This window comes from Scylla paramamosain, chromosome 42 (genome assembly GCF_035594125.1).
Source record: "Scylla paramamosain isolate STU-SP2022 chromosome 42, ASM3559412v1, whole genome shotgun sequence".
Taxonomy (NCBI): Eukaryota; Metazoa; Arthropoda; class Malacostraca; order Decapoda; family Portunidae; genus Scylla; species Scylla paramamosain.
The window spans coordinates 2,172,424-2,200,000 of NC_087192.1; the positions used below are offsets into that span (position 1 = coordinate 2,172,424).

At 43.3% G+C, this 27,577-nt stretch overlaps 1 protein-coding gene across 5 annotated transcripts in view; it reads right to left on the reverse strand.

The window, feature by feature from the left end:
* Window positions 1-27,577, reverse strand: part of LOC135093260 (protein turtle-like) — a 59,506-nt gene that overhangs the window by 23,551 nt on the left and 8,378 nt on the right. For 2 of the 5 annotated variants that reach the window (XM_063992337.1, XM_063992336.1), the window contains exons 3-14: window positions 26,133-26,325; window positions 17,812-17,930; window positions 13,993-14,221; window positions 12,878-13,153; window positions 11,724-12,011; window positions 8,797-8,987; window positions 7,474-7,554; window positions 7,249-7,377; window positions 6,436-6,707; window positions 5,494-5,666; window positions 3,502-3,561; window positions 2,477-2,554 (exon numbers count right to left, since the gene is read on the reverse strand). In XM_063992337.1, the coding sequence (XP_063848407.1) occupies window positions 2,477-2,554; window positions 3,502-3,561; window positions 5,494-5,666; window positions 6,436-6,707; window positions 7,249-7,377; window positions 7,474-7,554; window positions 8,797-8,987; window positions 11,724-12,011; window positions 12,878-13,153; window positions 13,993-14,221; window positions 17,812-17,930; window positions 26,133-26,277 (2,041 nt within the window). In that variant the 5' untranslated portion in view covers window positions 26,278-26,325. The remainder of the gene's footprint in view (window positions 1-2,476; window positions 2,555-3,501; window positions 3,562-5,493; window positions 5,667-6,435; window positions 6,708-7,248; window positions 7,378-7,473; window positions 7,555-8,796; window positions 8,988-11,723; window positions 12,012-12,877; window positions 13,154-13,992; window positions 14,222-17,811; window positions 17,931-26,132; window positions 26,326-27,577) is intronic. The other 3 variants (XM_063992340.1, XM_063992339.1, XM_063992338.1) reach the window with 2 other exon arrangements.

Genomic DNA, 27,577 nt, shown 5'->3' on the forward strand with positions numbered 1-27,577 from the left:
GAGAGAGAGAGAGAGAGAGAGAGAGAGAGAGAGAGAGAGAGAGAGAGAGAGAGAGAGAGAGAGAGAGAGAGAGAGAGAGAGAGAGGAATAGTGTGTGTTTATTTGTATGGTAAGTTATATATGGAGCAGTGTTTTCAATCTACTATGATGTGTTGTCCTAGTTTTTGATGAAGCAAGAGTCTGGCGGAATGTGTGATGGATGTACGGATGTATGAGGATGAGATGCGGTTGGTTGCAAGTTGATATATCATGGTGATTAATAGTATTCATATTTCATCTTATAATACGTATATATCTGATACTAAAAGAATAATAATTAGGGGAAGAGGAGGAAAGATCTAAACTGCACTTATTATGAAGCTAGGATGAAGGTCTAAAATAGCATAGTAGTTAATAGCACTTTGAATTCATCTCTAGTCTCTCAAAACTACAAGAAAACCTCAATTGATTGTTGAAAAAAAAAAAATAAAAATAAAAGAAAAAAAAATAACTTAAGCTTGTTCAAAGATGCATTCACTTCCTTTATCCATGGAAATCAACTAGGTATACATGTTCCTATCTACCACATCATACACCTGTTATACTCATACACATCGATATCCTTGTACATTCATCTCAATTTTGCATCTTAGGAAATCATCTCTTTCATATAATTTAATACTTAATTTACTTTTCCTTGCATTCATCCTGATCTATTATTTTACAAATCATCATATATACCATATTTTCAATCATCTCTCTAGTAATCACTACTCATTCATACATTTGTTATAATTCAATGTGATTTTCTAACTACAGTAATCCTCATCTATATATTCTTCTGCAGGCATTGCAGAAAAGATAAAAACACTGATTTTTTCTTCAGGGTTAGGCCTTCCATTATTCTGAGCTCTGTTACCACCTGCTCTCTCTCTCTCTCTCTCTCTCTCTCTCTCTCTCTCTCTAATTTCTGCTCTCTCTCTGACCATTAGGCTCTTTCTAGGATAATCAAGAGTGATCAAGACTATAGTGAATCAACACACACACACAAACCAGTAACTCCTTTCTGTCTTCATGTTGGAAATACAAAAAATACACACACACACACACACACACACACACACACACACACACACACACACCACTACCCTCTCCACCTGCTACTATGCTCATGTTGGATCCTTCACCTCAGTTCAGAATAGTGCAGTATATTCTAACACAGGACTGAATGCAGTACAGGATGTGTTCAAGGGAAGACATCACCACAACATCCTACATTACTCAGCACATCCACTCTTTACTGACATGAGTCATTCTCCTTGTGTCCAAACTACAGTACGTACAACTCAACTGGGAGCAGGAAATGGCTGTGAACACAAACTAAAATACAATTCTAATAGTAATAAAAAACAAACATACTGAACTCAATACAAATTAAAAAGAAACTGAATAAAAAAAGAGCTTGATAAGAGTAATGGTGATATTTCTTTCATTGAAACTTTAATTATTCAGATCAAATAATTTTTATCTTTCTCTCTTCACTCATTACCATTCATACTGAAATATTTGTATAGTGATTGGCTAGTTTCTCAACACCTCACACACCCAGTCTCGGCTCTCACACCCTACAGCATTAATGTGCTTGGCAATGTCTTCTCCCTCACCTATTACCTGCATTTATGCCATGAGATTCACACTGCATGACAATTTATTCCTACTACAATGAAAGACTCTTGTTTCATCTTCTGAACTTTCTACTGCAACTATTCTAGCATAAAAATAAAATTTGTTATTTATTTATTTATTTTTTTTACTCCATTCTGATTCTTTAAAGCCTGCTATCATCATTATTCTAGCATAAAAAGAATCTTACTTATTTTTTCACTTCATTCTGATTCTTTAAAGCCTTTAGTCATCATTATTCTTCCATAAAGTGAATATTAATTTTCTGCTTCATCCTGATTTTTAAAACTTTTTATCATAATTGTTCTAACATAAATTTAATATTATTTCTTTTTAATTAACTAGTTCAGATTGAAAACTTTCTCAATTTTTCATTACCATTATCCCAGCACAAAGTTAAATTTCTTAAATGACTTCCATGTTTAAACTCAAGTAATGATACAATATAATGTGAACTTCAACAAATTTCCCTTTTACACTCTTAGATGTTACCTCATATCTATCTAATACTGAGAGTCTCACTTTGTAAATATTTTTTTTATCTAGTCTGCATCTACCATTATCATATTGCTACATCCTCCTTCATCTCAACTTTGTCACTCTGTCACAGCCTACATTATCTGGATTCTGATATTACCATTCATTCCATACTAACAACAATATAACTTGAAGGAGAGAACCTTCAAACCTTCATTATGACTGAGTATCTTTCCCTAGCACTTTCATCTTTCACTCGGCATCACGTAATGGCTGGACAGAACTAAGGATAAGTGAGAAGGACAACTAAGGAGACAGCATGGCACCACAACAGTACCTGACGGGTTAAGGATGGTGGGGACGTAGGTGGCTCCGGAAGAATCAGTGGGGAACACAACAATTCTATAATCATAAACTGCAAAATGATATATATACGCAGGTTAGGTATGACAGGAAGCAACATAACATAAAAAGTAGTAATTATCAACAAAAGTTAAACTTAAATCAGATTAGTTATGTCATAATTACTCTGCAACACATACAAAAACAAATATATGACAAAACTGCTACAAAATATTAATTACTACATGCATTAATAAAAAAAGGATAATATAAAGAAACAAAAAATGGTGAAGATGACTGGAACATAGGCAGGATTAAATGAGGTAATATAGTAGTAATCAAATGAACTTAACAGTAAAGGAACAATAAACCAATTTATCATAGAATACCCCGTGCCCAGTTCCCTCTCCCTCCCCTGTCTTAATTCAGATCTGGACAAGAAAAGTCTGAGATTACACATGGCTGGTGGTTGGTTGAATAACTGACACATCTAGCATAACATCTGCCGGGCCAACTCAACTCATCATGCACAACACAACATGCACTGTCTCCGAGGATGGGATGAGGTGTTTCTCATGGTGACAGAGCCCAAGACATGCCTGGCAACAGTAGCTCATGGATGTGAAGCAATGCATACCATGACATCCCTACCAGCAGACATGACAGCTTTCCCTCATGTCTGCAGCACCATAGCTAGCAAGGTCATGGCTAGAAACATGCTCACAAGATTCAGGGAGGCATTCTATGTATGTACACTAAGGATAAAAAAGGGCTTAAAGAAACTGGTGTAAATAATAAAAAAAAAATAAGGTAATGGAGTATGCTGTAGTAGTACAGTAGTAGTAGTAATCCCTGGTATGCAGACAACAACGATGCCGACAGTCTTTGAAGCTGACAAGCCAGTATTGCAACACACATAGGGGAGAGGTGATGGTGGGAAAAAAGGAACGGAAAATTAGAAAAATGCCGAAAAGACAGTAGGAAGACCAAAGGAGAGTGAGAGATAAATGTGATTCTTACCGGGAGTTGTGGTCGGATCTACTGTGGAGGAGCGAGTCCCCGCTGGCGTCCCGCTGTCACCTACCCGAGGCCAAGCAGAGGCAAGGTTAGGAGCAACAGGAGGAGAAGCCCCACAGGAGGAAACATTTTGCAGAGGAAAGATGATGAGGTTACTGAGAGGAAATTGTTCACAGGTTGATGAGGTGCGAGGTATACAACAGTGTGAGTGTGAGAGGGGAAACAGAGAGCAATGGTCTACATGGAGTGGTGACAGACCTATGAGCAAGTATGCACCAAGGCAGAGATAATAGCTTTGTAGCCCTCAGGAAAATAAACCCCTAACTTCTGACATGATAAAACAATATAAAAAAATCAATGTAGAATAATAACTGAGAAATTGTATATAAACAAACAAATTAGCTGATGAAGAGACTTTATATTTTTGTAAAGAACTGCATATCAGAAAAACCTTACTGAAATTTAAAAGCTAGAATGGACTTTGAAAAGGTTAAATAAACATCTTTTTCAAGAGATCTCTGAAAAAAGAAAGCTAACTAACTATGTTTCTGACTGTATTACTTTTCCAATTCTGTAATAAAAAAGCTAAATAATTTAATAAGTTGTTGAAGGTGACTCAAGTCATACATTCACAAATTAAATTATGACTGATTGCTTTGGTTAGTTTTACGAAATTATTCCTAGCCTCCCATATTGAAAAAAAAAAGTCCTACAAGATGAATTTCAGTGTTAAAAAAGACATGACAAAAATCACCTAATGCCCCTTTACAAAAGAAAAACTACAGCATTAATGTGGTAGCCCAGAAATGAGAATAAAATGGCACCAAGAACTGCAAGAGAAAAAATGCTTGTATGACACAGTGTTTGTGCCCCTGATACCACAGTGCTGTAGAGCAGCCTCCTCAAGCAAGCCTGAGCCCAACAATGTATGAAAAGGGCAGACATTGAGGTGTCCAATATTCATAATAAGATATCAAAGGATCATACAAATTTCTAAATGAATCCCAGTTTTCATTCATATCTACAGGTGAAATCATCTCTTCTCAGATAAAAGATAACTAGTATAGCTTCTACGGTGAGCAGAGGAGAGAAGGCTGAGAGTCACCACTACTGAAGGAGATGACAGCTCAAGTCTAGCACTACAATGAACCTCAAACACCTGAAGTACAGTATGCTATTGGTGAAACTTGGCAAGAACCTCCACTGTGTTAGTTTGTCTTGGCTAATAGCAATGTTAGTGTGCATCGGTGTTACCAGAGTGATCACCGTACAGCTACAACCACCGCTCTCTTGAAGACCAAGGACTACTGCTAAGAGATCCAGAGCGACCACGGCAGCGTGTCTAACAACTCCACTGATGCCTTACCCTGGGACTACTGTCTGGGGGGCCTTATCCTACTGCCTTTAACCACCAAACAGGTTGCTCTGTAATTCTTTCTGCAACTTAAGTATAGACAGGACAAAATGTGCTTCAAGTGTATGACTCAATGCTGCACATTCAAATAATGCAATATTTTGGTTTGTTATGTTGCTTATGAACAAAGTATACATTGTATATTTAGCTGAGTAAAATAATAGTGAATCCTTTCATCATGTGATCTGACTCAGCTATTTCAGTGGCTTATGATTAGACACATTCAAGTTGTGGACAGTGCAACATTTTTTAACATGCGTAAGTTTGATTAACCATAATTCATCATATATGATGATCCATTCTTTACACTTTTCATACACATCAAAGTGTACACTTTATCAATCAGACAATAAACGTTCTCCAACAAATGTATGAAATTTATCTTGTATTTTACAACAAAAATTTTGCAAATCAATCTTCCTAAGCAATTATGTTTTTAGTTTTGTACTGATCTCCCACATCCTAACAACAAACAAAAACCTTCTGTAAGGAGGAATGATCACAGCAACTATAGCAAACTTGAGTGTGCCAAATACCCTTCCTTTCTCATCCTTTCCTTCCCTCAGGACTGAGCGCAGTACCTTTGGTGGTGACGGTGATGATGTCTGAGAACATGCCATCACCCAATGCATTCTTGCCCTGCACCTGGATCTCATATGGGTGGTCGGGGTTCAGGTTGTAGATGGTAACGCTGGTGCTGCCTGTGGGCTTCACCTCAACCTGGGACCAGGTGCGTGAGCCCTGGCTGCGGTACCTGTCGGCAGCATGGTGCAAGCACGTCAGTCAAGGGTCCGTGCAACTCCACACTGATCAGTTGAATACACAGTAGTAATATATTCTAGCCCTTCATTGCTACTGAATGAAGGGATGTGAAGATCATATGTACAAAAGAATACTTATATATTTTCAATAGTAATAACAATAAAGCAAAATAATGCTCAATGCAAAATATTGCAGTTTATCAACGAAATGAAGAAAACTTTATAAAAACATACATATGGACAAAACACATAAATAAATGTAAATACATGTAAATTCAGTGCAGTGAAAGTTCAAGAAAAAAAAAAAACTATTAATAAATAACATTTTCACTTTACAGGATGTGGGTTTTGAAACATAATACCTAAGCTCCTGAATGCAAAATACACATGCAAATTCACACACAGCATTGGGGAACATAATGTAAAAACCTATAACCAGGTGTATACAAACATTGTACATTTTCATGGTAAACTTTGAATCTTCCATCCTTCATGAATATTTAGTTTCCTTGTGTGTACTTCATACCACAGACAAACTCTTAGCCCATACTGACTCCTTCATAAGCAAACATATTCAAAATAAACCTTTACTAAGATCTTCATTTAATGTCTTAAAAGTTGGCTTTTTATACAGTAAGAGGTGGACTTGCCTGTTTCCACTGCAGCATGTTTCACCAGTTTTCAGGATTCATGGGACAAAATGAGAAAGACATGAGTTTGACATTTCCCTGATGCTACAGTTCTAAATGGAGAATTGCTCACCATACAATGTACTGCTGCTTCCAGTCCTTGCCACCCGGGTAGCCAGGCAGCCATGACAGTTTGATGCTGAAGGATTGAGTCTCTGCTGAGATGTTGTATGGAGGGTGTGGGGTTGTGCCCTCCACCAGCAGCTGTGTGGTGGTGACCAGCGTGGCGATCTCGTTGCTCACCACACACTCATAGTACGCGTGGTCGCTCTTGTGAAGGTTACGGATGGTGAGGTTGCCGCCAATGATGCTGGTGCGGTCACGGGGGAGGTTGTGGCTGTCACGCTGCAGGGAAGAGAGGGGGAAGGTCAGGCATGTCAGGACAGGGAACTGAAGAGATTGACAGGATGAAAGGTGATCTTGATACTGTTACCCACTTCACTTAGCCACTGTGAGGACAGGGAGCTGAAGGGCCAGATAGGGTGTAGGATGATGTCTTGATGTTGCCACACACTTCACTTAGCCATGGCCTGTCTTTTATCTGGTGTGTGACTATGAAGTAAGGCATAGTAATTCAATTTCTCTTAAATGTTCAGTTTCAATTGCCTTTATAACAGTTGATAATAGTGAAAGAAAATAAGAACAAGGAAAATGAAATTGTGCTCATAATCTAAGTCTTTTTCCTTTGTTATCCAATGTCTGTTCTTACACTAGTATAATACATGTGACAATTAAACAAGTGAGTCTTTGATATTTTGGTGGGAAACAGCATACTTTTTAAAACATAAAATACCTCATTAAATACACATAACCAACACAACACACACATCTCAAATCCTCACACTGTCACAATCTCATCCACACACAACCACTGCGAGAGACTTACTCGGCGCCAGTTGACCTTGGGGGTGGGGGAGCCCTGGCCGCCACACACCAGGGTCACCTCCTCCCCGACCTGGCCGTGGTACTGGGGCTGGGGTCTTGGGGTGATGATTGGGGGGTCCCTTACTAAGACCTGCGGGAACACAAAGATGAGGTCAGATAACACTGTTCCTCTTGTTACTGCTTCAGTTTTTTAAGAACGAAGATGCAAGAAAAGAGTGCACCTTACCTCCATGTCCCCTGAGGCGCCAGCAGTGGTGTGGGGGTTGTAGGGTGTGCAGCTGTACCGGCCCTGGTGGGACTGGTTCACCTGGAGGGGCACAACAAGCAGGTCTTAGCATTCACTTGTTATCACCCTTTTGTCTAACATCCTTACTTTCCTTTAGTGGACTGGATAGCTGGTGAGTTCCTCTCAGTTTTTGTGGCTATTGATGTTTTCTTCTGTAATGCTCATCATTCTCCTGTCTTCCTGCACACGCTCTCAGAATTCATTTATTGGTTATCAACACTAAAATCAAACATAAATATCTGCCTTTGTGAAATGGACGGCTATATACGTATTCTTTCGTCTGTGTATGGATGACTATGGGGTGTGCTGTGGAGAAGGTTGTGAAAAGCTTATACCCATCAACCACTGGGGTTAGGTGTACACACACACACACACACACACACACACACACACACACACACACACACACACACACACACACACACACACACGTTTAGATGTGAAAATATAACTGCACCCTATTTGAGTACACGTTCAGCCATCCATGACATGCATTAAGATATTCAACAAAGTTGCACCAATTGCCACATACACTTCTGGGGCACTAATAACCAAGGACCAATGTGTCAGATGCGCATTGTTTTCTCTGCCAACCAAGGAGCATGAGTAACGATACAACAATAAATTCAAAGTAATGTTTGAAACCTCACACACACACACACACACACACACACACACAAAAAAAAAAAAAATAAATAAATAAATAAAAAAATAAAAATAAATAAATAAAAATAAATAAATAAATAAAATAAATAAAAAATAAAATAAAATAAAATAAAATAAATAAATAAAAATAAATAAATAAAAATAATAAAAAAATAAAATAAGAAAAAAAAAAAAAAAAAAAAAAAAACATAAATAAAATGAATAAATAAATAAACAAAAATATTGGCAGATTACACACATAACAACACTGCATACATGTTTCTTTCACTAAAATAAACTCATCTTTCACATTTTAATTTTCGCTTAGTATATTACTGGCTTTTATTTATTTATTTTTTTCTCCGCGTGGTAGGAAAGTCCCTACCCTACCCCCCCCTCTCATTTTGACCACCGCAGTTAGAGCAAGCATTAACCTATTTGAGACATGTTATTGTGCTTCCGTCATATAAGAAAAAATACTGCGTAAATAAAAATAAATAAAATAAAAGTAAATAAAAAATAAAAATAAAGTCCCAGGCAGCAGAAGCACAAATATTTCACCAAGCACTGCCTTCCCTCCCTCGCATGGACAAAATGAGCCGGCCTTCCGTGACCCACCTTTGTGATGAGCAGCGAGCCGTTGTTGAGCTTGACGACCGTGCTGTCATTGTCGGCATCAAAGAGACGTTTGTCCTTGATCCAGGTGACGAACTGGATGGGCGGGTTGCTCTTGATGTAGCACTTGATGATGCCCTGCTGGCGGAACGGGAGGTACTGCACGGTGGGGGTAAACGTCACGCGGGCTGGGTCTGGAAAAAGGACGGCGCCGTGCAATGGTAACCCAGAAGTACAGGAATGAATCACACGCAGCAAGGAACTGAACACGAGTATAAATCATAACTTGATAACAATACAAAGAAAAAGCCTTAAAAACTCCATTCCCAACACACACACACACACACACACACACACACACACACACACAACAAAGAGTACATCACACGCAACAAGATGTACAAATAATATGACAAAACAAAGAAAAATCCTTAAACACTCCCTACCCCAACACACACACACACACACACACACACACAGGTCAAGGACAAACAAACATAAACGAGCCTCTCTGTTGTGGACAATAAAATACGTAATTTGTTTTAGTGTAGCAATATTGATCCATGTGCTGATGAGGGTCGGGAATAAATTTAGCAGACACTTCATTCAGTACAGGAGTATTCGCTGATGTTTTGTTGTTCTCCGTGTTATGGGAAGGTGGTTTCTCTTGTGACGCAGCAGGATATACGATGAAAAGTGTTATTCTTGCACCTATACATCACACACGTAAACACATTAGTTAATATTGAAATAACATTAACGTTTTCATCTAAGGTAGGTTTAGATTCACTTAGTTCATTAATTTCATTAATGTCAATGTTTAGATCATGATTTGAAGAAGAATCATATTATGCCGAGAAATGGTGTCAAGATTATTATTATTTTATTTTATTTTATTTTTAGTGGTAGGCTAAGGGTTTATGTATTGGGATTATGGCTAATCACATAAACACAAAAATGTCCGCGTGGGAAAATGATAGGGGAGGAGCTCACAGTACAGGAATGGACTTCGATGCCTCCTGTGATGACTGACCCACCAGTGGCCCCTGCTCTACGGCTTATTCTAAAATACTTCTGCGTCGCACCTTCACTGCATTCAAGAGTTGAAGTTACACGGGTTTTTAAAATTCTAGAGACAGATTTACAAGATTTCTATTTTATTAACAGAAGAAACACGCTTGAAAACCTGGCTAATCATCTCTGTGGTTCTTGAAAATGGTCGTGTTGAGAGCAAAGCGTTTCTAAATACGGATCGTGCGGGAAGCTTCGAGAGTGTGGTGATTAATACGCACAGGAACATATATTGAATCCAAATAACTGCTGCAAGTGAGCACAATGTGTTTATGCATGGCTATAATTTACTTTCAGCATAAGATTCCAACACAAATACGCATTTAGAGATTGCAAAAAAGTACTAAAGTTTAAACCACTGTAATTCTGTAGCGGCCAGCAGAGCAGCGCCATCTGTGAGGGTGTTAGGAAGACTGTTGGCATCAGTGACGCCACGGGAAGCAATATGCAGGTGTTGGTGCGTTGGCGGGCGCAGTGAAGATGCTGGATGGGAGGCAGAGAAGAGTATCCATCATAACAACAACCTTCAGCACTGTTGTCTTGTCTGTCTGTCCCGCCTTTTTCCATTGCTCTAAAAAAAAAAAAAAAAAAAAAAAAAAAAAAAGCAAACTATTCTTCCGTCTATTTTGCGTTGTGGCATCGCTGGTTCCAAGCAATTTCCGGGAGCATTCAGGGACCCGTTGATTCATCCAACATTTCACAACATTTTTCAAACAGTCCACATCGCCACGCTGAGCAACAGACGACGTGTTCGAAAGCGCCGCTAGGCTGCAGCACTGAGTCGCGAGGCAAACCGTTTGAAAATGTTTGAGAGTGCTGGAAGAATAAACTCCATCCTGAACGCAGCGCCACGTAGGAATGCAAACACAAAGCTTCGAGCCGCAAACCAACACGCTAACCACACTCTCCAACGTGCTGCACGGCGAGGCAAGGCGAGGCAAGGCAAGCGAGGCTACCGCACGCCTGCCCTGGATCAGCAAGCGAGGAGCGGGGAGCGGCTGGCTGGGTGTCTGGGTGGCTGGCGGCGGCGAGGAGAGGCGATAAAAAGACGTCATATTTTACAGCGGTGTCTCGCAGGACTAGGAATACAGCACTCCAATTTCACACCAACCTCAATAAAGGGAACTGCTGCGGCGGAGAGGGTCGAGGGCACGTGTGGAAAGCCAGGCACGGAAGGCACGGCGGCAAAGGCGGGTGTGTTTCAATGGCGCGTTCCCAAGCCTGGCCTAATTACGCCCTTTTCTCCTCCCAAAGCAGGTGAAAGCGCTACTCTGCTTGTACAGGATACTTTCTTTGCGCCAAGTAGCGGCAGTGCTCTGTATTGCGCCGCCCTAAGAGCTCAGCACGCACGCATTCTCTTTTTCTTTTCTCTCTCTCTCTCTCTCTCTCTCTCTCTCTCTCTCTCTCTCTCTCTCTCTCTCTCTCTCTCTCTCTCTCTCTCTCTCTCTCTCAGTCTTGTTACTTTTTAAAAGGCTGGGAAGGAAAATGCTCATCCGGTTTAAAAAAGTGAAACAATAAAAAATAATGAGTACAACATAAAATTATCAGCCACATGAAAACTCGTGCAATTTAGCCGTGTGTGTGTGTGTGTGTGTGTGTGTGTGTGTGTGTGTGTGTGTGTGTGTGTGTGTGTGTGTGTGTGTGTGTGTGTGTGTGTGTGTGTGTGTGTGTGTGTGTGTGTGTGTTGAGAGCAAATTAGGCAAACCACTAGAAACATTCTCATCAACATCAGGAAAGGTGTGTGTGTGTGTGTGTGTGTGTGTGTGTGTGTGTGTGTGTGTGTGTGTGTGTGTGTGTGTGTGTGTGTGTGTGTGTGTGTGTGTGTGTGTGTGTGTAACATAGAAGCCCAGAATACTCACACTCTACATTGAGGTAAGCCGTGGCCTTCTGCGGAGTGCCGATGCCATTGGAGACCTCGCAGGTGAAGAAGCCGCCGTCCTCGGAGCTGGTGGGATTGATGACAAGCGCTCCGTCGCGGCGGGTGAAGGAGCGGGAGTCGAGCCAGGAGAGTTTGTCGATGGAGACGCCCTCGCGCTTCCAGTTCACCGTCACGTTCCCCGGTAGCGCTTTCGCCTCGCACGGGAACTCAGCCTTCTCGCCCTCCTGCAGCGTCTGGTTTTGCGGCGGCTTCACGATCACCGCGCCGCCTTGGTTCGTGAAGAAGGGAGGGCAAGGGAGTGGTAAAGAACGGGCAGAAAGGGAAGGGAAGGGATGATACGAAAGGAGGGGAGGGGAGGAGGGAGGGAGGAAAGAAAGGAAAGAGGGAAGTAAAGGAGGGGAAAGGCAGGGAAATGAGAAGGGAGGGAGGAAAGAAGAAAAGGAAAGAAAAGGAAGGACGGAAGGAAGGGAGGGAGGAAAGATACCTGTTAGAGAATGTTGACTATAGCACATGCATCACCACCTCGTTATCCTAACCAAACTGTGTGTGTGAGGGGCGAGGCGTCTTACCGCTCCCTTCCTGGTTCGTGTCTTACCTTCCTACCACCCTATCTTCCTGTCTTGCTTCCCTCACGGCCTCACCTGCACACCGGGGGACCACTGAACCAGGAAGACAGGTAACAACACACGGGAAAAGAAACTTACGGAATAGATGGATAAAAAAAAAAAAAAACACACACACATGATTTTCACCTTATGCATGAAGATAAGAGAGTTGAAAGGTGACAGGGTGAGTGTGTCCTACCTGAAGTAACCAAGACAAGAGTGAAGTTAGGGTGAGAGGAAGAGAAAATGTTACCTGTCTCACCTGAAAATAAACGAATTTTCACCCCATGCTTGAAGATCAGGGTGGCAGGGTGACAAGGTGCGGGCGTCCTACCTGCCGTAACCAAAGCCCTATGAATGAAGTTAGGGTGAAAGGAAGAAGGAACACCACCTGTCTTACCTGCAATAAACTAATTTTCACCCTGTACGCAGATATCAGGGTGACAAGATGCGGGCGTCCTATCTGCAACAACTAAAACCTTAAGAGTGAAGTTAGGATGAGAGGAAGCGAGCACCTCACCAGTCTCACCTGCAATCACCACTTTGGCGTCGTGGTGCACGCGCCCCTCGGGGTTTCTGGCGACACACACGTAGTCGCCGATGTCCTCGTCCCGTATCTTGTTGATCCTGAGCTCGGTGCCGTCGTTGAAGATCCCCACCGTCTCTGAGGCCTCCACCGTCTTGTCGTCGCGGTACCAGAAGATCTCAGGCTTCGGGGTGCCCTCCGCCTCGCAGTTGAGGATAATGGAGTCGCCGATGTTGACGTACGTGACATCATCCGGCGTGGTAGTGAAGCGTGGAGGTGCTGCGGGGAGGCGAGGGTGTGGTGATGTGATTCAGGGAAGACAGAACACGGGATAGGGCTAAGTCTAATGACCTTCCTACAACCAGTGAGACTAACGACATTCCTACTACCAGTGAAAGACTAATAACGTCGCTACTACCTTTGAAAAAAAAAAAAAAAAAAAAAAAACTAGTGACCTTAACATTACTAGTAAAAGACTCTCTGTGTGAACTCCCTACTGCCATTGAAAGACTATCTGAACTTGCTACGATAACTTTCCTCGTGATTTGTTATTACTCATTGGCTAAATAAACTGAATCTGAAATCTGACTTTGAAACCAGTGAAAGACTCTCCATCTGACCTTACTACTAAATACCAGGGAAAGAGACACTTACCAAATAAGGAATTACTTGTGCAAGACAGGAAGCCAGCCACAAGACCTTGGGTAGGAAACTGTGAAGTATGAGTCAGGGAGAGGAAAGGGGGATGGAAAGGGACACAATGGGGGTAGGGAAGGTGGGAAGAGGAGGCGGGGACTCCATACCGTTGCACATCCAGGTGTATCCAGGTGAGAGATTACCAGAGAGACAGGAATCCACCTACGAGATCTTGGGTACGAAGTTGGAAAGGACGGATGAGGGAGAGACAAGGTACGATGGGACAAGTGAGGGAGAGTTATGGAGTTGTGGGCAGGGAGATGGAAGGATGGAACTAAGCTGGAATTATGTTAGAACAGCAAAGGATGGGAGTCACAGAGGAACACGCAAGGAAGAGAAACAACTGGAGGAGACTCGTACATGGCGGCAGTCTCTCACTCTAGGGAACCGGCGACAGAAGAGGAGGAAGGTAGGCGCCTTACCGTGCACATCCAGGTGTATCCAGGTACCGTTGTCCGTGGCGCCAGTACGGTCCAGGTAGAACACCTTGCACTCATACCAGCCCTGGTCCTCCTCCTTCACCGAGGTCAGGTTGAGGGAGGCGAGGCCGAAGGTGGTGTCCGGGTTGACCCTGGACGCGCGCCCCTTGTAGTTCTCCTCCACGTGGGGGTCGTAGCCCTCGTACCAGATATAGATTGGAATTTTGTGGTGCTGCAGGAAGAATGAGAGGCCGCCAGTCAGTAAGGGCATAGGACTACTGTTTATCTATTCATCTATTTATCTATTTATTATTATCATTTTTGCTTTGTCTTTTATCATTATTATCTTTACTTTTGCTTTTTCTTTACGACTCTCTCTTTCCACTGGGGACAGATGAGGCTAAGAGTGTGCATGGTGTGTGTGTGCATGGTGTGTGTGTGTGTGTGTGTGTGGTGCTTTGCCTGCGCCGACCCATGTGGGAGTGCCGGCCAGGAACAGACGCGATTTTTTTTTTTAAGGACGTGTTATATAATAGTGATGATGACGATGATGATAATGGTGATGAAGATGATGACTGTGATGATGACGATTGCGATGATGATACAAAGAAGGTGGGATATCCTGAATAACTACTGGAATTCAAAGCACATCCAATCTTTAATTAAAACGTTACGTCAACGGATATTTTTTTCTTTATTTTTTTCCTCACTACGATGAGTCCTTTAATTAACCTGGGCCCAGCCATACGTGGTAGGAGAGACTTAACCCTGCCCCATGTTCACAAGGCATAAGAAACCAAACATATAGGGAATACAAACCCCTTAAATTTATTCATCTATGTTCAGTAAGCCAATAAATGATACAAAACCGTCATGATTCCACTGAAGAGCTTCCAACACTATAATTTCTCCCCTATTCGATGTTCACAAGGTATAAGAAGTCACATATGGGGGATTCGAACGCCTTAAATTCACTTCTCGATGCTCACTACGCAGAAAGATCATATGGCATAGTCAAGATCCTACTAAAAGGTTCCAGCACATAAATTCCGCCCTTCTCGATGTTCGCTAGGCAGAGAAAATCACACATAGAGAATCCGAACCCCTTGAATTCAATCCTCGATGTTCACCAAGCCGAGGAATAATACAAGACAGTCAAGATCCCACTTAAAGGGTTCCAACACTTTAAATTCCGCCCTTCTCGATGTTCACAAAGCAGAGAAAGGATTTAAGACTGTCAGAATCACATATAAAGGCTTTGAAACGTATGAACTCAGTCCTCGATGATGCAAAACTGTCAAGATCACACGTAAGGGATTCCAACACTGTTCTTCCCTTCTCGATGCTCATAATGTCAGCATATCTCGAGGCTCAATGGTGCGTCAAGTTTATTACAGTGACAAAGGAATACAGCAGACGAATAGATTCAACTCAAGTCTGCTACTTCGTCTTCCTTCCTTCCTTCCTTTCCCCCTCCCAGCGGGTTTGTCTCGTCCTGTCACGCCCGCCCGCTAAGCCCAAGGATACACAGGCCAGGTGAACACAGACGAGGTATAGGCGTGGCAATAAATCTTTCTCTCTCTTCTGGAATCAAGGTCTACACACACACACACACACACACACACACACACACACACACACACACACACACACACACACACACACACACGTTAATTAAAGTATAATTTATTTAAAGCAAAGCCCCGCACAGCCAGTGACTACCGTAAATCTTCGTTGTTATGGAAGCCACGGTCTTTTTATCACCACCACCACCACCACCACCATCGAAACCCAAGTAGCTGGCGAGTAAATGTAACAGGTCCTTGTCCACTCAAGACCACTTTCCTGTTACTCGACCTACTACTACTACTACTACTACTACTACTACTACTACTACTTTCTTGACTTCTTGTTCCTGCTCCTTAGTGTTTAATACTGGTACTGCTATGGAATGGTCACACGAAGGCCACGAAGCTAATGGTACCTGAATGGATGAATGAATGAATGACAAGACTGAATAAGTGAATAAATGAAAGGCGTAGCTTGACTGAATGAATACCGTAACGCAACTGAATGAATGAACTAAAGAACGAAAGAATGAGTGACGAACAACATGCTACCTAAAATGAATAAACGAACGAATAAACGAATAATCTAAAAACTTGACTCCCCGCCCACCACGACTCCAGGACAGAAATGTGGCGAGGCGCGGCTGGTCTGATCACACCACTCACTTTGGGGAAGGATTAGACACAGCCAGCTAATGTCCAACTGAGATATACGAGTATGAGACTTGGGTGCTGTGTGGAGGCGAAGGGAGGGAAAGGTAGGGGAGCTGGAATGGAAAGAAAAGTAAGGAAAGGCGAAAAACAGACGGGGGTGCTAAAGAAGTGGGAGAAAATGACGGGGGGGTTTAGACATGAGGGATTGAGACAGGAAGGAGGAAAATGGAGATGAAGGACGCGGCAAAGAGAGAAATGAATGTGAAGGGAGAAGGAAAGTGTATGGAAATGAAGAATTAACTTAAAGGAGGGGGGATGAAATGATGATGAATGAGGCATGGAGTGTAAGAGATGAAAGGAGGATAGAAAAAAAAATGATACACAGAAGCAAAAGACGACATAAACAAAGGGATAAAATGTTAGAAGAAAAAGACAAAAAGTGTAATACAAACGAAAGATGGTGAAAAAAAAAAATAGAGATGAAAACTATGATACCATGAAGGAAACAAGTAGTACAATATAAACAACAAAAGCATAAGAAAAAAAAAAGAAGAAAAGGAGTGTAAACAAAACAAAAGCGAGGACAGAAACACAAAACAAAAGAAAACAGAGGGACAATAAAGAGAGAGAGAAAGAGAAAGAAAAAGAGACCAAAACTTGAGAGAAAGGAAAGACGAAGAAAGAAGGAGTCTGGATGCAGGACGAAGGGAGGAGAGGGAAAGGGAAGGAGGGAGGCGAGAGAGGAGGGAGTGAGGAACCAGAGGGAGCCAACCAGAGCCAACCAGAGCCAGCCAGCCATTCGTCATGCTTTCTCGAGGCGACACTCTTAAAACCCCCACACACTTATGAGCTCTTGAAATCGCCACGCGCCGCCCGGGGAAGAGAGGACCGGCTAACACTCCCGTGGCGGCGACGCGGCGACAAGATGAAAGACGAGGTGCCCATTTTTCTCCTGAAGGTGGTGTGGTGGGGTGGGTTGTGGGTGGCGGGGGGGTGGGGGAGGGGGAAGATGGTGTCCTTTCGGTAACTAAAATTAAAGATAAGGAATTTGAAGGTGTATGACTTGTAAATGAAACGGCCAAGCACTCACGTACTACACACACAGTTCTCCAGTCCTGTAAAGTGTTGACAAGTATACACAAGCTTTATATGATGGAGAGAAGGGTATAACATAAAACACTGTGCGTCATACGAGATTTACGTATAATGCATAACGGTGCGGGGATAAAATCAAGTGTATATATTTAGATTAGCCATGACTGAGATGAAGGATAAAATGTTGAGAAGAAATGACGAGGATGAAGATGATGGTAGTGGTGGTGGTGACGGTGAAGATGGTGATGAAGGTGAAGATAATAACCAAAAGAAAAAAAAAATACTGAAAAATGCAGCTATAGAAGAAGAAGAAGAGGAAGAAAAAGAAGAAGAAGATGATGATGATAAAGAAGAAAAGAAGAAAAGGAGAAGAAACGTTGAAAAAAAAATGATGATGATAATGATAACGATTACTGATGATGATGCTAACAGTGGTGGTGGTGGTGGTGGTGGTGATGATGGTGGTGGTGGTGCAGATGACATCACCCAACAGCTCCCCACTCACCTGCTTCTTCCACTGGATGATGTAGGCAATCTTGGGTTGGGAGACAGGGCAGTTAAGCACCACAGACTCCCCGAGGATGGCCGTGATGTGCTCCGCGTCCCCGTACTGTGAACACGCCCCTGCAACGCAACACAAGATGATTAGCACCTCAGTACTTCAGACAACACAAAACGATTACCAACACATGCCTAACATCAATACAAGCAACACAAGACGATCAGCACCTCAGTACTTCAGCACACACGCCTCTCAGTACTTCAACACTTAAGGTAACGCAACACAACACAACACAACACCTCAATAATTAAGGTAACGCAACACAACACCTTTCAACACTTCAGTAACACAACACAACACAATCAGTACCTCAATAATTAAGGTAACGCAACACACACCTTTCAACACTTCATTACTCCAGGTAACACAACACTGGGGGTGAATTCCATTACATCTGCATTTATTACTACCACTGCAACACGCCGCTCAGCTCACCACGCCAGTACCTTATGTAACACTAATGACACTAGGAGATAAATTGCACTACATCTATTACAGTCTATTGGTAATTCTGAATAATTTTTTTTTCTGGTTTTCTTCTCTTTAGGGACCGGTGACTCCTTTATTTTCTATTTTATTTTATTTTATCTATTATTATTTTTCATCACGGCCATTTTGTAGAGCTAATAATAATAATAATAATAATAATAATAATAATAATAATTACATAAATGAATAATCGTGAGAAAAAGAATATTATACTTGAGAAATTATTATAAACTATCTCAAATCCACACCAGAGAGAGAGAGAGAGAGAGAGAGAGAGAGAGAGAGAGAGAGAGAGAGAGAGAGAGAGAGAGAGAGAGAGAGAGAGAGTTTAATCGTGAAGACATATAATAATAATAGTTTCCTCCTTATTCAAACGATACTCTATTAAACCCTCCTCCTCCTCCTCCTCCAACTCGTCCTCCTCCTCCTCATCATCATAATTTTCATCACCATCATCTTCCTCCTCCACCTCCTCCTCCTCCTCTTCGTCTTCCTTGTTATTACTAATGTCGAGTCTCATAATATTACTCCTCCTCCCTCCTCCTCCTCCTCCTCCAGCCACACCACCACCGCCACTATCTCCTCTCTCTCTCTCTCTCTCTCTCTCTCTCTCTCTCTCTCTCTCTCTCTCTCTCTCTCTCCTCTCTCTCTCTCTCTCTCTCCTCCCCACGCACAGAGCATCACCCTATTGATTCATCTACAGCCTCAAGAGAAGGGGAAGAAGAGAGTGGAAGGGGAGGGGAGAGGAGGAGAGGGGAAGGGAGGGAAGGGAAAGGGGAAGAGGGAAGAAGAGGAAGGAGAAGAAGATGGAAGGGAAGGGGATGAGAGGAGAGGAGGAAGGGAAGAGAAAGGAAGGGAAGGGAAGGGAAGGAAAAGGAAGGAAAGAGGAAAAGGGAAAGGGATGAAGAAGAGAGAAGGGAGAAGGGGAGAAGGGGAAGGGGCGCAAAAGGGGATGAGAGAAGGAGGCAAGTATTAGGCATGAAAAATAATAATGGTATTGTAGAGAGCAGCTTATCACTAACAGCCTCGTCTGGGACAACAAATATGCTGCTGCTGCTGTCTTTTTTTTTTTTTTTTTTTCTTTCTTAGTTCCTCTCCTTGTGCTTCTTTGAGGTATTGTGGGGACACTTCATAACAAAACAAAACAAAAAACAAAACAAAAACAATCTCTCTCTCTCTCTCTCTCTCTCTCTCTCTCTCTCTCTCTCTCTCTCTCTCTTTCACTTTTCTCCTCCAACACACTAAGCAACACCAATGAAAATGAAAAGAAACACACACATGAGAGAGAGAGAGAGAGAGAGAGAGAGAGAGAGAGAGAGAGAGAGAGAGAGAGAGAGAGAGAGAGAGAGAGAGAGAGAGAGAGAGAGAGAGAGAGAGAGAGAGAGAGAGAGAGAGAGAGAGAGATAAAAGAAAACAATAAAGAAAGAAATTTTACACAGCAGCAACAAAATCTTTTCTTCTTTCTTTTCCACTCCTCTGCTTTAATTATTTTCCTCCTCATTCCCCTTCCATATTTTATTATTCCTCCTCTTTTTTCCTCTCTCTCTCTCTCTCTTTCCCTTCCTTCCTTCCAAATCGGGGTAGCTTCCTTCCTTCCTTCATTCCTTTTATTCTGTGCAACCACGACCCAGGAGGAGGAGGAGGAGGAGGAGGAGGAGGAGGAGGAGGAGGAGGAGGAGGAGGAGGAGGAGGAGGAGGAAAAAAAGATGGCAAAGAAAGAGAGGAAAGAGGAGAGGGGGATGAAAACTTTTAACTGAAAAGAAAAATGAAAGATAGGAAAAAGAAAAATGAAGAAAGAGGAGGAGGAGGAGGAGGAGGAGGAGGAAACACGAGACGAAAGAGGAGAAATAGAGAGGAAGAACAGGAGAAACACAAGATGGGAGGGGAGAAAGAGAAAGAGGAGGAGGAAAAGAGTTTTAACCGCAGGCAGGCACCTCTCTCTCTCTCTCTCTCTCTCTCTCTCTCTCTCTCTCTCTCTCTCTCTCTCTCTCTCTCTCACCCTCACTCACTCCCTCACTCACTCACTGGCCGCATGAATTATTCAGGAACCGGACTTAGTGCCAACAAGGGCCGCCCATCTCCCACTACCAACCACGACCTTCATCTCCTCTCCTCTCCTTCTCTCTCTCTTCTATCCTCCTTCTCCTCCTCTTCGGGAACCTCAAAGACGCGTCCCTACCAATCCCTAACCAGTTTCTATCCTCTCACCTTCGTCTCCCTACCAATCCCCAGCCAGTTTGTATCCTCTCACCTTCGTCTCCCTACCAATCCCCAGCCAGTTTGTATCCTCTCACCTTCGTCTCCCTACCAATCCCCAGCCAGTTTGTATCCTTTCATCTTCGTCTCCCTACCAATCCCCAGCCAGTTTGTATCCTCTCATCTTCGTCTCCCTACCAATCCCCAGCCAGTTTGTATCCTCTCATCTTCGTCTCCCTACCAGTCCCCAGCCTCTTCCTATCTTCTCCCCACTCTCTCTCCCTATCGTGCTTCCCCGTTCAGGCAGAAAAATAAGGTTTGTATTCTGAAAAGTTCCGCTCTCTCACCACGGCTATTTTCAAAGGCCACAGAGATGATCAGCCAGGTTCTCAAGACTGTTTATCCTGTTAATAATGTAGGAATCTTCTTAATCTGTCACTGGAACCGTAAAAAAACACTTGAATACTCGTGTCACTTAAACTGCAAGAGGGTTTTTTGAGTGTGTAGTGAAGATGCGGCGCGGCAGTTTCCGAAAATGGTTTGTAGGGGAAGGCGAGAACTAGGAGTGATCTGAAGAGGAGGTGCGCGAAGTGTTGTGATAGGTAATGCATGGCGAGGCGTGTTTCTGCTGCGGTGGGGGTTGTTATGAGAGACGGACGGAGGGTAGAGGAGATGTGAGGGGGGAGGGATGGGAAGTGAGGAAGGAAGGAAGGAGGGAAGGAGAGAAGGAGGGAGGGAGAGAAGGAGGGAGGGACGCTTCCTCTGTTCATTTTCTTCCTTCATCTCCTCCTCCTCCTCTTCTTCTTTTCCTCCTTCTCCTCCTCCTCCTCCTCCTCGAGAGAGAGAGAGAGAGAGAGAGAGAGAGAGAGAGAGAGAGAGAGAGAGAGAGAGAGAGAGAGAGAGAGAGAGAGAGAGAGAGAGAGAGAGAGAGAGAGACGCTTCTGTTATTCCTTTTCTTCCTTCATCTCCTCCTCTTTCTTCGCCGCCGCCTCCTCCTCCTCCTCCTCCTCCTCCTCCTCCTCCTCCTCCTCCTCCAGAGTTGAGTGACGCTCCTGCTTCTGGAAATGCGGAGGAAATGGTTCATTAATTATAGAACCTCCTCCTCCTCCTCTTCTTCCTCCATCTCCGCACAATCCTCCTCTTTCTCTTCCTCCTACTTCTCTTTCTTCACCACCTTCTCGCTTGCCGGAGAGAGAGAGAGAGAGAGAGAGAGAGAGAGAGAGAGAGAGAGAGAGAGAGAGAGAGAGAGAGAGAGAGAGAGAGACTGGGAGAAAAGATCGCGTCGTGAACTTTATTTTTTCTTCCTCTTGCTCGCTGGAGGAGGAGGAGGAGAAGGAGGAGGAGGAGGAGGAGGAGGAGGAGGAGGAGGAGAGTTCGAATATGAAAAATTTGGAGGTGGAGAGTGAGATGCGAGGAGGAGTTCAGGGTTCAGAGGAGGAGGAGGAGGAGGAGGAGGAGGAGGAGGAGGAGGAGGAGGAGGAGGAGGAGGAGGATTAACGTGACAATCTCAATGCCTCGCACCATCACTGACATCAATCTGGAACGCCGCCATTAATATGCTGGATTAATCTTCTCCTCCTCCTCCTCCTCCTCTTCCTCCTCCTCGCGACCCAGCATCACAAAAGACTCACCCACCTTGACAACACACGCTAAATTGGTCTCTCTCACACACACACACACACACACACACACACACACACACACACACACACACACACACACACACACACACACGCAGGTCTTCAGGGGCGCCTAAGGGATGAATTTGTATGTATGAGAGGAGGCACCAGCTACTCAGGGTTACTGGAGGTGCCCTAGTAGTGGTGGTGGTGGTGGTGGTGGTGGTGGTGGTGGTGGGAGGAAGAGGACAACGGTGATAACAGAGGAAGAGGACAAATAAGAGAACCCATGAGAGAGAGAGAGAGAGAGAGAGAGAGAGAGAGAGAGAGAGAGAGAGAGAGAGAGAGAGAGAGAGAGAGAGAGAGAGAGAGAGAGAGAGAGAGAGAGAGAGAGAGAGAGCACCTAGAGAACGAGGACAAGGATGATGATGATGATGATGATGATGATGATGATGATGACGACGAGGAGGAGGAGGAAGAGGAGGAGGAGGAGGAGGAGGAGGAGGAGGAGGAGGAGGACGAAGATAAAGAAGTAAGTTATATAACACCTCATCACATCACCAAAACCTAACCGAGTACACACACACACACACACACACACACACACACACACACTTCCTATCCTTTTGTATTCCGACTTTACTTTCATATTTCGATAACTGAGAATGGCGATGTAGTGTGTGTGTGTGTGTGTGTGTGTGTGTGTGTGTGTGTGTGTGTGTGTGTGTGTGTGTGTGTGTGTGTGCGCCAGTGTGTGGTGGCATGGAGTGTGGTTGGCCTGAAGTGTAACAGAAAGGCGTGGGATGGCGTGTGGCTGGTGGTGGTGATGTGTGTGGTGGTGTGGAGTGTGGCTGGGAGACGTGTGGTGGCTGTGTTGCGTGGTATTGTGTAGTGGAGTGGAGTGGAGTGGTGGAGCGCGGCCCTTTGGTTCCCTTCCCTCCCCCACCGCCGCTAGATTGTTCCCAGGTGGCGGCGCCCCTCCTGGCGGCGGCGCGGCAATAGCGGGCCATCAGGCGGGTGGGCACAGTGACAGGTGGTGAGAGGCGCCCATTTCCGGGGTAAATAGAGGGAGCACGGGGGAGGGGCGGCCCGCGGTGAACGCCTCGCTGCGGCTGACGAGTGGAGGCACACACACACACACACACACATACACACACACTCTCTCTCTCTCTCACGATTGTCTCAAAAGCTTCTCTTCCTCTCCCGTGCTCCTCTACTTAACACGACTAGCACGAGACAAGAGTTAATTTCTCTCTCTCTCTCTCTCTCTCTCTCTCTCTCTCTCTCTCTCTCTCTCTCTCTCTCTCTCTCTCGGAAGACACCACACACTTTCTACTATGCTTCCTTCATATTTTCCTCCTCCTCCCGTGTTTATCTTCCTCCTCCTCCTGCTCTCTTGTGTTCTTTTCCTTTCTCTTCTGCTCCTATTCTCCTGTTCCTTGTCCTCCTCCTACTCTCTTGTTCTTCTCTTCCTTCTGTTTCTCCCCTGATTCTTCTTCTACTCCTTCATATTCTTGTCGTTTTTTTTTATCCTCCTGTTCTGTTTTTCCTGCTTCTCCTGCTCCTATTCCTCTACAATCTCCTCCTCTTCCTCCTCCTTCTCCTCCTCCTGGACCTGCACGTCTCGCCAAGATAAGATGCTGAATGGCCGCCAAAATTTTCCGCCCTCCGTCGCATTAATGGCCGCTCGCTCGCCATTCTCAATCATTTATAGCAAAAGTTTTCCTCGTCCACACATTTACGACACGCGGGCCTCACATGTTACTGCACATATGTCCCCTTAGTTCCTTCTCCCTTCCTATCCTTCCCTTCTTCCTGACGGCGCCGTGTGGACTTGTAAGTAGAGGTGTGTTAAATTTAGTTAGTCTTTTTTTTTTCCACGTTTTATTTGTGTGAGTGAGTTGCGTTGTTGTGTGGGTGGTGACAGTGTGGGTGAGTGTTATGGGTTGGTATGAAGGTGTTGTGTGGGTGGTGACAGTGTAGAATTCTTGGTGAACTATTGCTAGGAATATTAAAACAAGTGAAAACCCAAATATTCTCTTCTACAGCTTGTTAAATGCAATCGACAAAGACACCAAAATATTTGATAATGTGACGGGAAAGCACATTCTCCGATACTTACTATTACTAGAAACATAAAAAAACACTCTTAAATGAAAACTCAGATACCTCCCACTGCAAGATATGGAGCTTGTTGAATGAAAAGGAGACAGAGTACCGGAATGTTTAGGGACATGAGGCCAATATGCACCCATCGCTACTTGCTGTCACTTAAACCATGAAAAACACTGGAAAACCCAAATACCTTCCATTGTAATTGAGCTTCTTAAGAGTATTCAAGATAAGACGCTAATATACTCGAAGACATGATGGTAACACACACACACACACACACACACACTCGTTCGTACTCTCTCGTTTCTCCTCATCCTCTTACTGTCTTGTTTCCTTCCTCGTGTTTCTCCTGCTACTCCATAATACCTTCTAAGAGAGCTTGTTCAATGTATTCTAAGTGAGATGCTGCAACGTTTGAAAATATGAAGGTAACACATTTATCACTAGAAAAACATTTGAAAGCCGTAATAACTTTCACTAAACCCGTAAAAAAATACTAATAATACTAATATAAATAGATAAATGAATAAATAAATAAATAAATAAGTAAAAGGCTTGTTAACTCACAGATTGGTATGGTCTTCTTTTGGTAACATTGAACGCAGCGTAGGAATGAAGTATGTATGGACGTATCGAGAAGAGGATGAACTTTTTTGAGATTGGTTTTCGATTTTCTAGGATGCAAAGCCAAATAGCATACTTTAGTACGAAAATACGCGTCTGAAAATGCTAAGGAATTATGTGAAAAAAAAAAAAAGGTAGCACTGAAATAATTAAATGTAACTGATAAATCACTCGAACATTTGATAATACAATGACCACACACTCACCGCTGCTCACCCTTGAGACCAAAATAACCTCTTGAGCTCGTTAAATGTACTGAAGACGCCGAGGAACTTGAAAATACGACTATCACTCACACCCGCCGCTACTCTCACCAACAAAGGGACATTCAACACGCGGCGGACTGGAAGAACCACAGTAACTGCCCTCGTACACTACCCAGCATTTCACCCAGCACACACACCCGCGGGACGCCCTCTGGAGCAGCCCATAACGCCGCAGTGGTGCCCCATTCCGCGAGACAAGTGGCGGAGGAGAGGGAAGAAACACACCGCGACTCATATTGCTAAACATCTCATCATCCTGTCTCTTACACTCAACAGGCTGTATTGGTAGTTGTTTATATCGTCAACTGCGTCTTTATGGTTGTAGTGATGAGACTAACTCCCATGGGAACTCGTATAATCATCGCTGTAACCTTTAAATGCAAACCTTGAGGCCCGAACACATCCATGAGAGGGAAACAAACCTAGATCAAAATATCCATGGAAACTTGTATAATCTTCAGTATAACCCTTGAACGCAGACCTTACAAGACGAAACAAGCCAAAAGTGATCAAGGCGCCCACGAAGATCTGTATAACCATCCCTGTGACCTTTGAACGCAGACCCTTTTGAGACCAACACGTTCAGGGATACATAACTTAAGCCTGTGAGAGAAAACACGAGGCACAGTAGAAGTAATTAAGACAGGATACGTGACCAGGAGGAAATTGTACATTTATACCTTCCCCCCGCTTTTCTTATTTTTTACGTATTTTTTTACTTTTTTAGGAACTGGCAACTCGATAAGCCTTTTTCATTATCATATACTTTCTGCTTCTTTTTATTGCCCTAAGCCAGTGGCCTTCTTACATGAAAACAAACAAACAAACAAACAAACAACAACAGCAGCAACAGAACAAAAACCACACGAACTAACCTAACCTAACCTAACCTAACCTAACCTAACCACACAAACTAACCTAACTTAACAAAACAACAAAACCCACATTAACATACCTGAGGAGAGGAGGCCGAGAAGCACCACTAGCAGAGAGACGACGGCCATGTTGGAGGGAGGAGGACGAGGAGGCGGAGGAGGGGGAGGCGGAGCTGGAGGGGGAGGAGTGAGTGGTGAAGCTCCATGCCCCACGCGCCGGACCATCCTGCACGCCAGCCCTCACCCATAGCACAGGCCACCCTCACACGCCACCTGCACCACGACACGCCCTTGTTACTGGCTCACTTGAATACATAGACACTACTGGCTAAAACATGGGAATAAGAGGTGATAATGATCTAAGGAAGGACGGGAAGGAGCAGGAGTGGAGTAGTAGTAGTAGTGGTAGTAGTAGTAGTAGTAGTAGTAGTAGTAGTAGTAGTAGTAGTAGAGTAGTAGTATTACGTAGGTAGAAATAATAAATCAAATAAAGAACATTACAAAATCAACACACTTCCTTCTTACAAACATAAATTTTGAAACAGAAATAAAAATATGAATAAAAGATAAGACACGTCTGTTTGTTTATGCATGAAATTCAATCGGTTACCACTTTTTTTTTTTTCCTCCCTTACTCCAATGAGGCAGTTAAGGGAAAGTCTCTCTCTCTCTCTCTCTCTCTCTCTCTCTCTCTCTCTCTCTCTCTCTTTCTCTCTCTTTTCTAAACGTTTATTAATTCTTTCTTTCTTTTATTTAATATTCGTACTCTCACCTGAAATGTCCTACTGTTATTTTTTTTTGTATATATATTTTTTTCTACTTTGTTGTTGTTGTTGTTGTTGTTGTTGTTATTGTTGCTGTTTCTAATTCCGGTGTGTTTCGCTCAATTTTATGTCTTCTACTTTTTATTCCTTTCAATTACACCTGAAATTAGATACCCACCTGGTCTCTCTCTCTCTCTCTCTCTCTCTCTCTCTCTCTCTCTCTCTCTCTCTCTCTCTCTCTCTCTCTCTCTCTCTCTCTCACCTTTCCCTTTCTTTATCCCACACTCCTCCATTCACTTCTTTCTCTATTTTCTTTATTTATTTTTTTTCAAAGCATTCATTTTCATTTCCCACCAGAAGGTTATATGACCTGTGACCTTTGATCTTACCTATCCCCTTCTTGACTTTCAATAACCTTCTCTCCCTCTCGTACCTTCCTAGACCTTATTTATCCTTCCTTCCTTTCTCTCTCATTTAATTTCTCCTATTTGTACGTTCCTTGACCTTTCCCTCCTCTCCTTACCTTACTTCATTTGATTTTATATAACTTTCCTGACCTTTCACCCCACTAGTTTACCTCACATGACCTTAATTTCCTCTATTACTTTCCCTGACCTTCCTCTCCCACTCTTTTGACCTTATTTAACCTCTCTTCTACGTAACTCTTTCTTCCCTCCAATATCTTGTCCAGTTTGGTTTTATATGACCTTGTTTGCCTTTAATGTTTTTCTCTCCCCTCCTTACCTTACCTTGCCTGACCT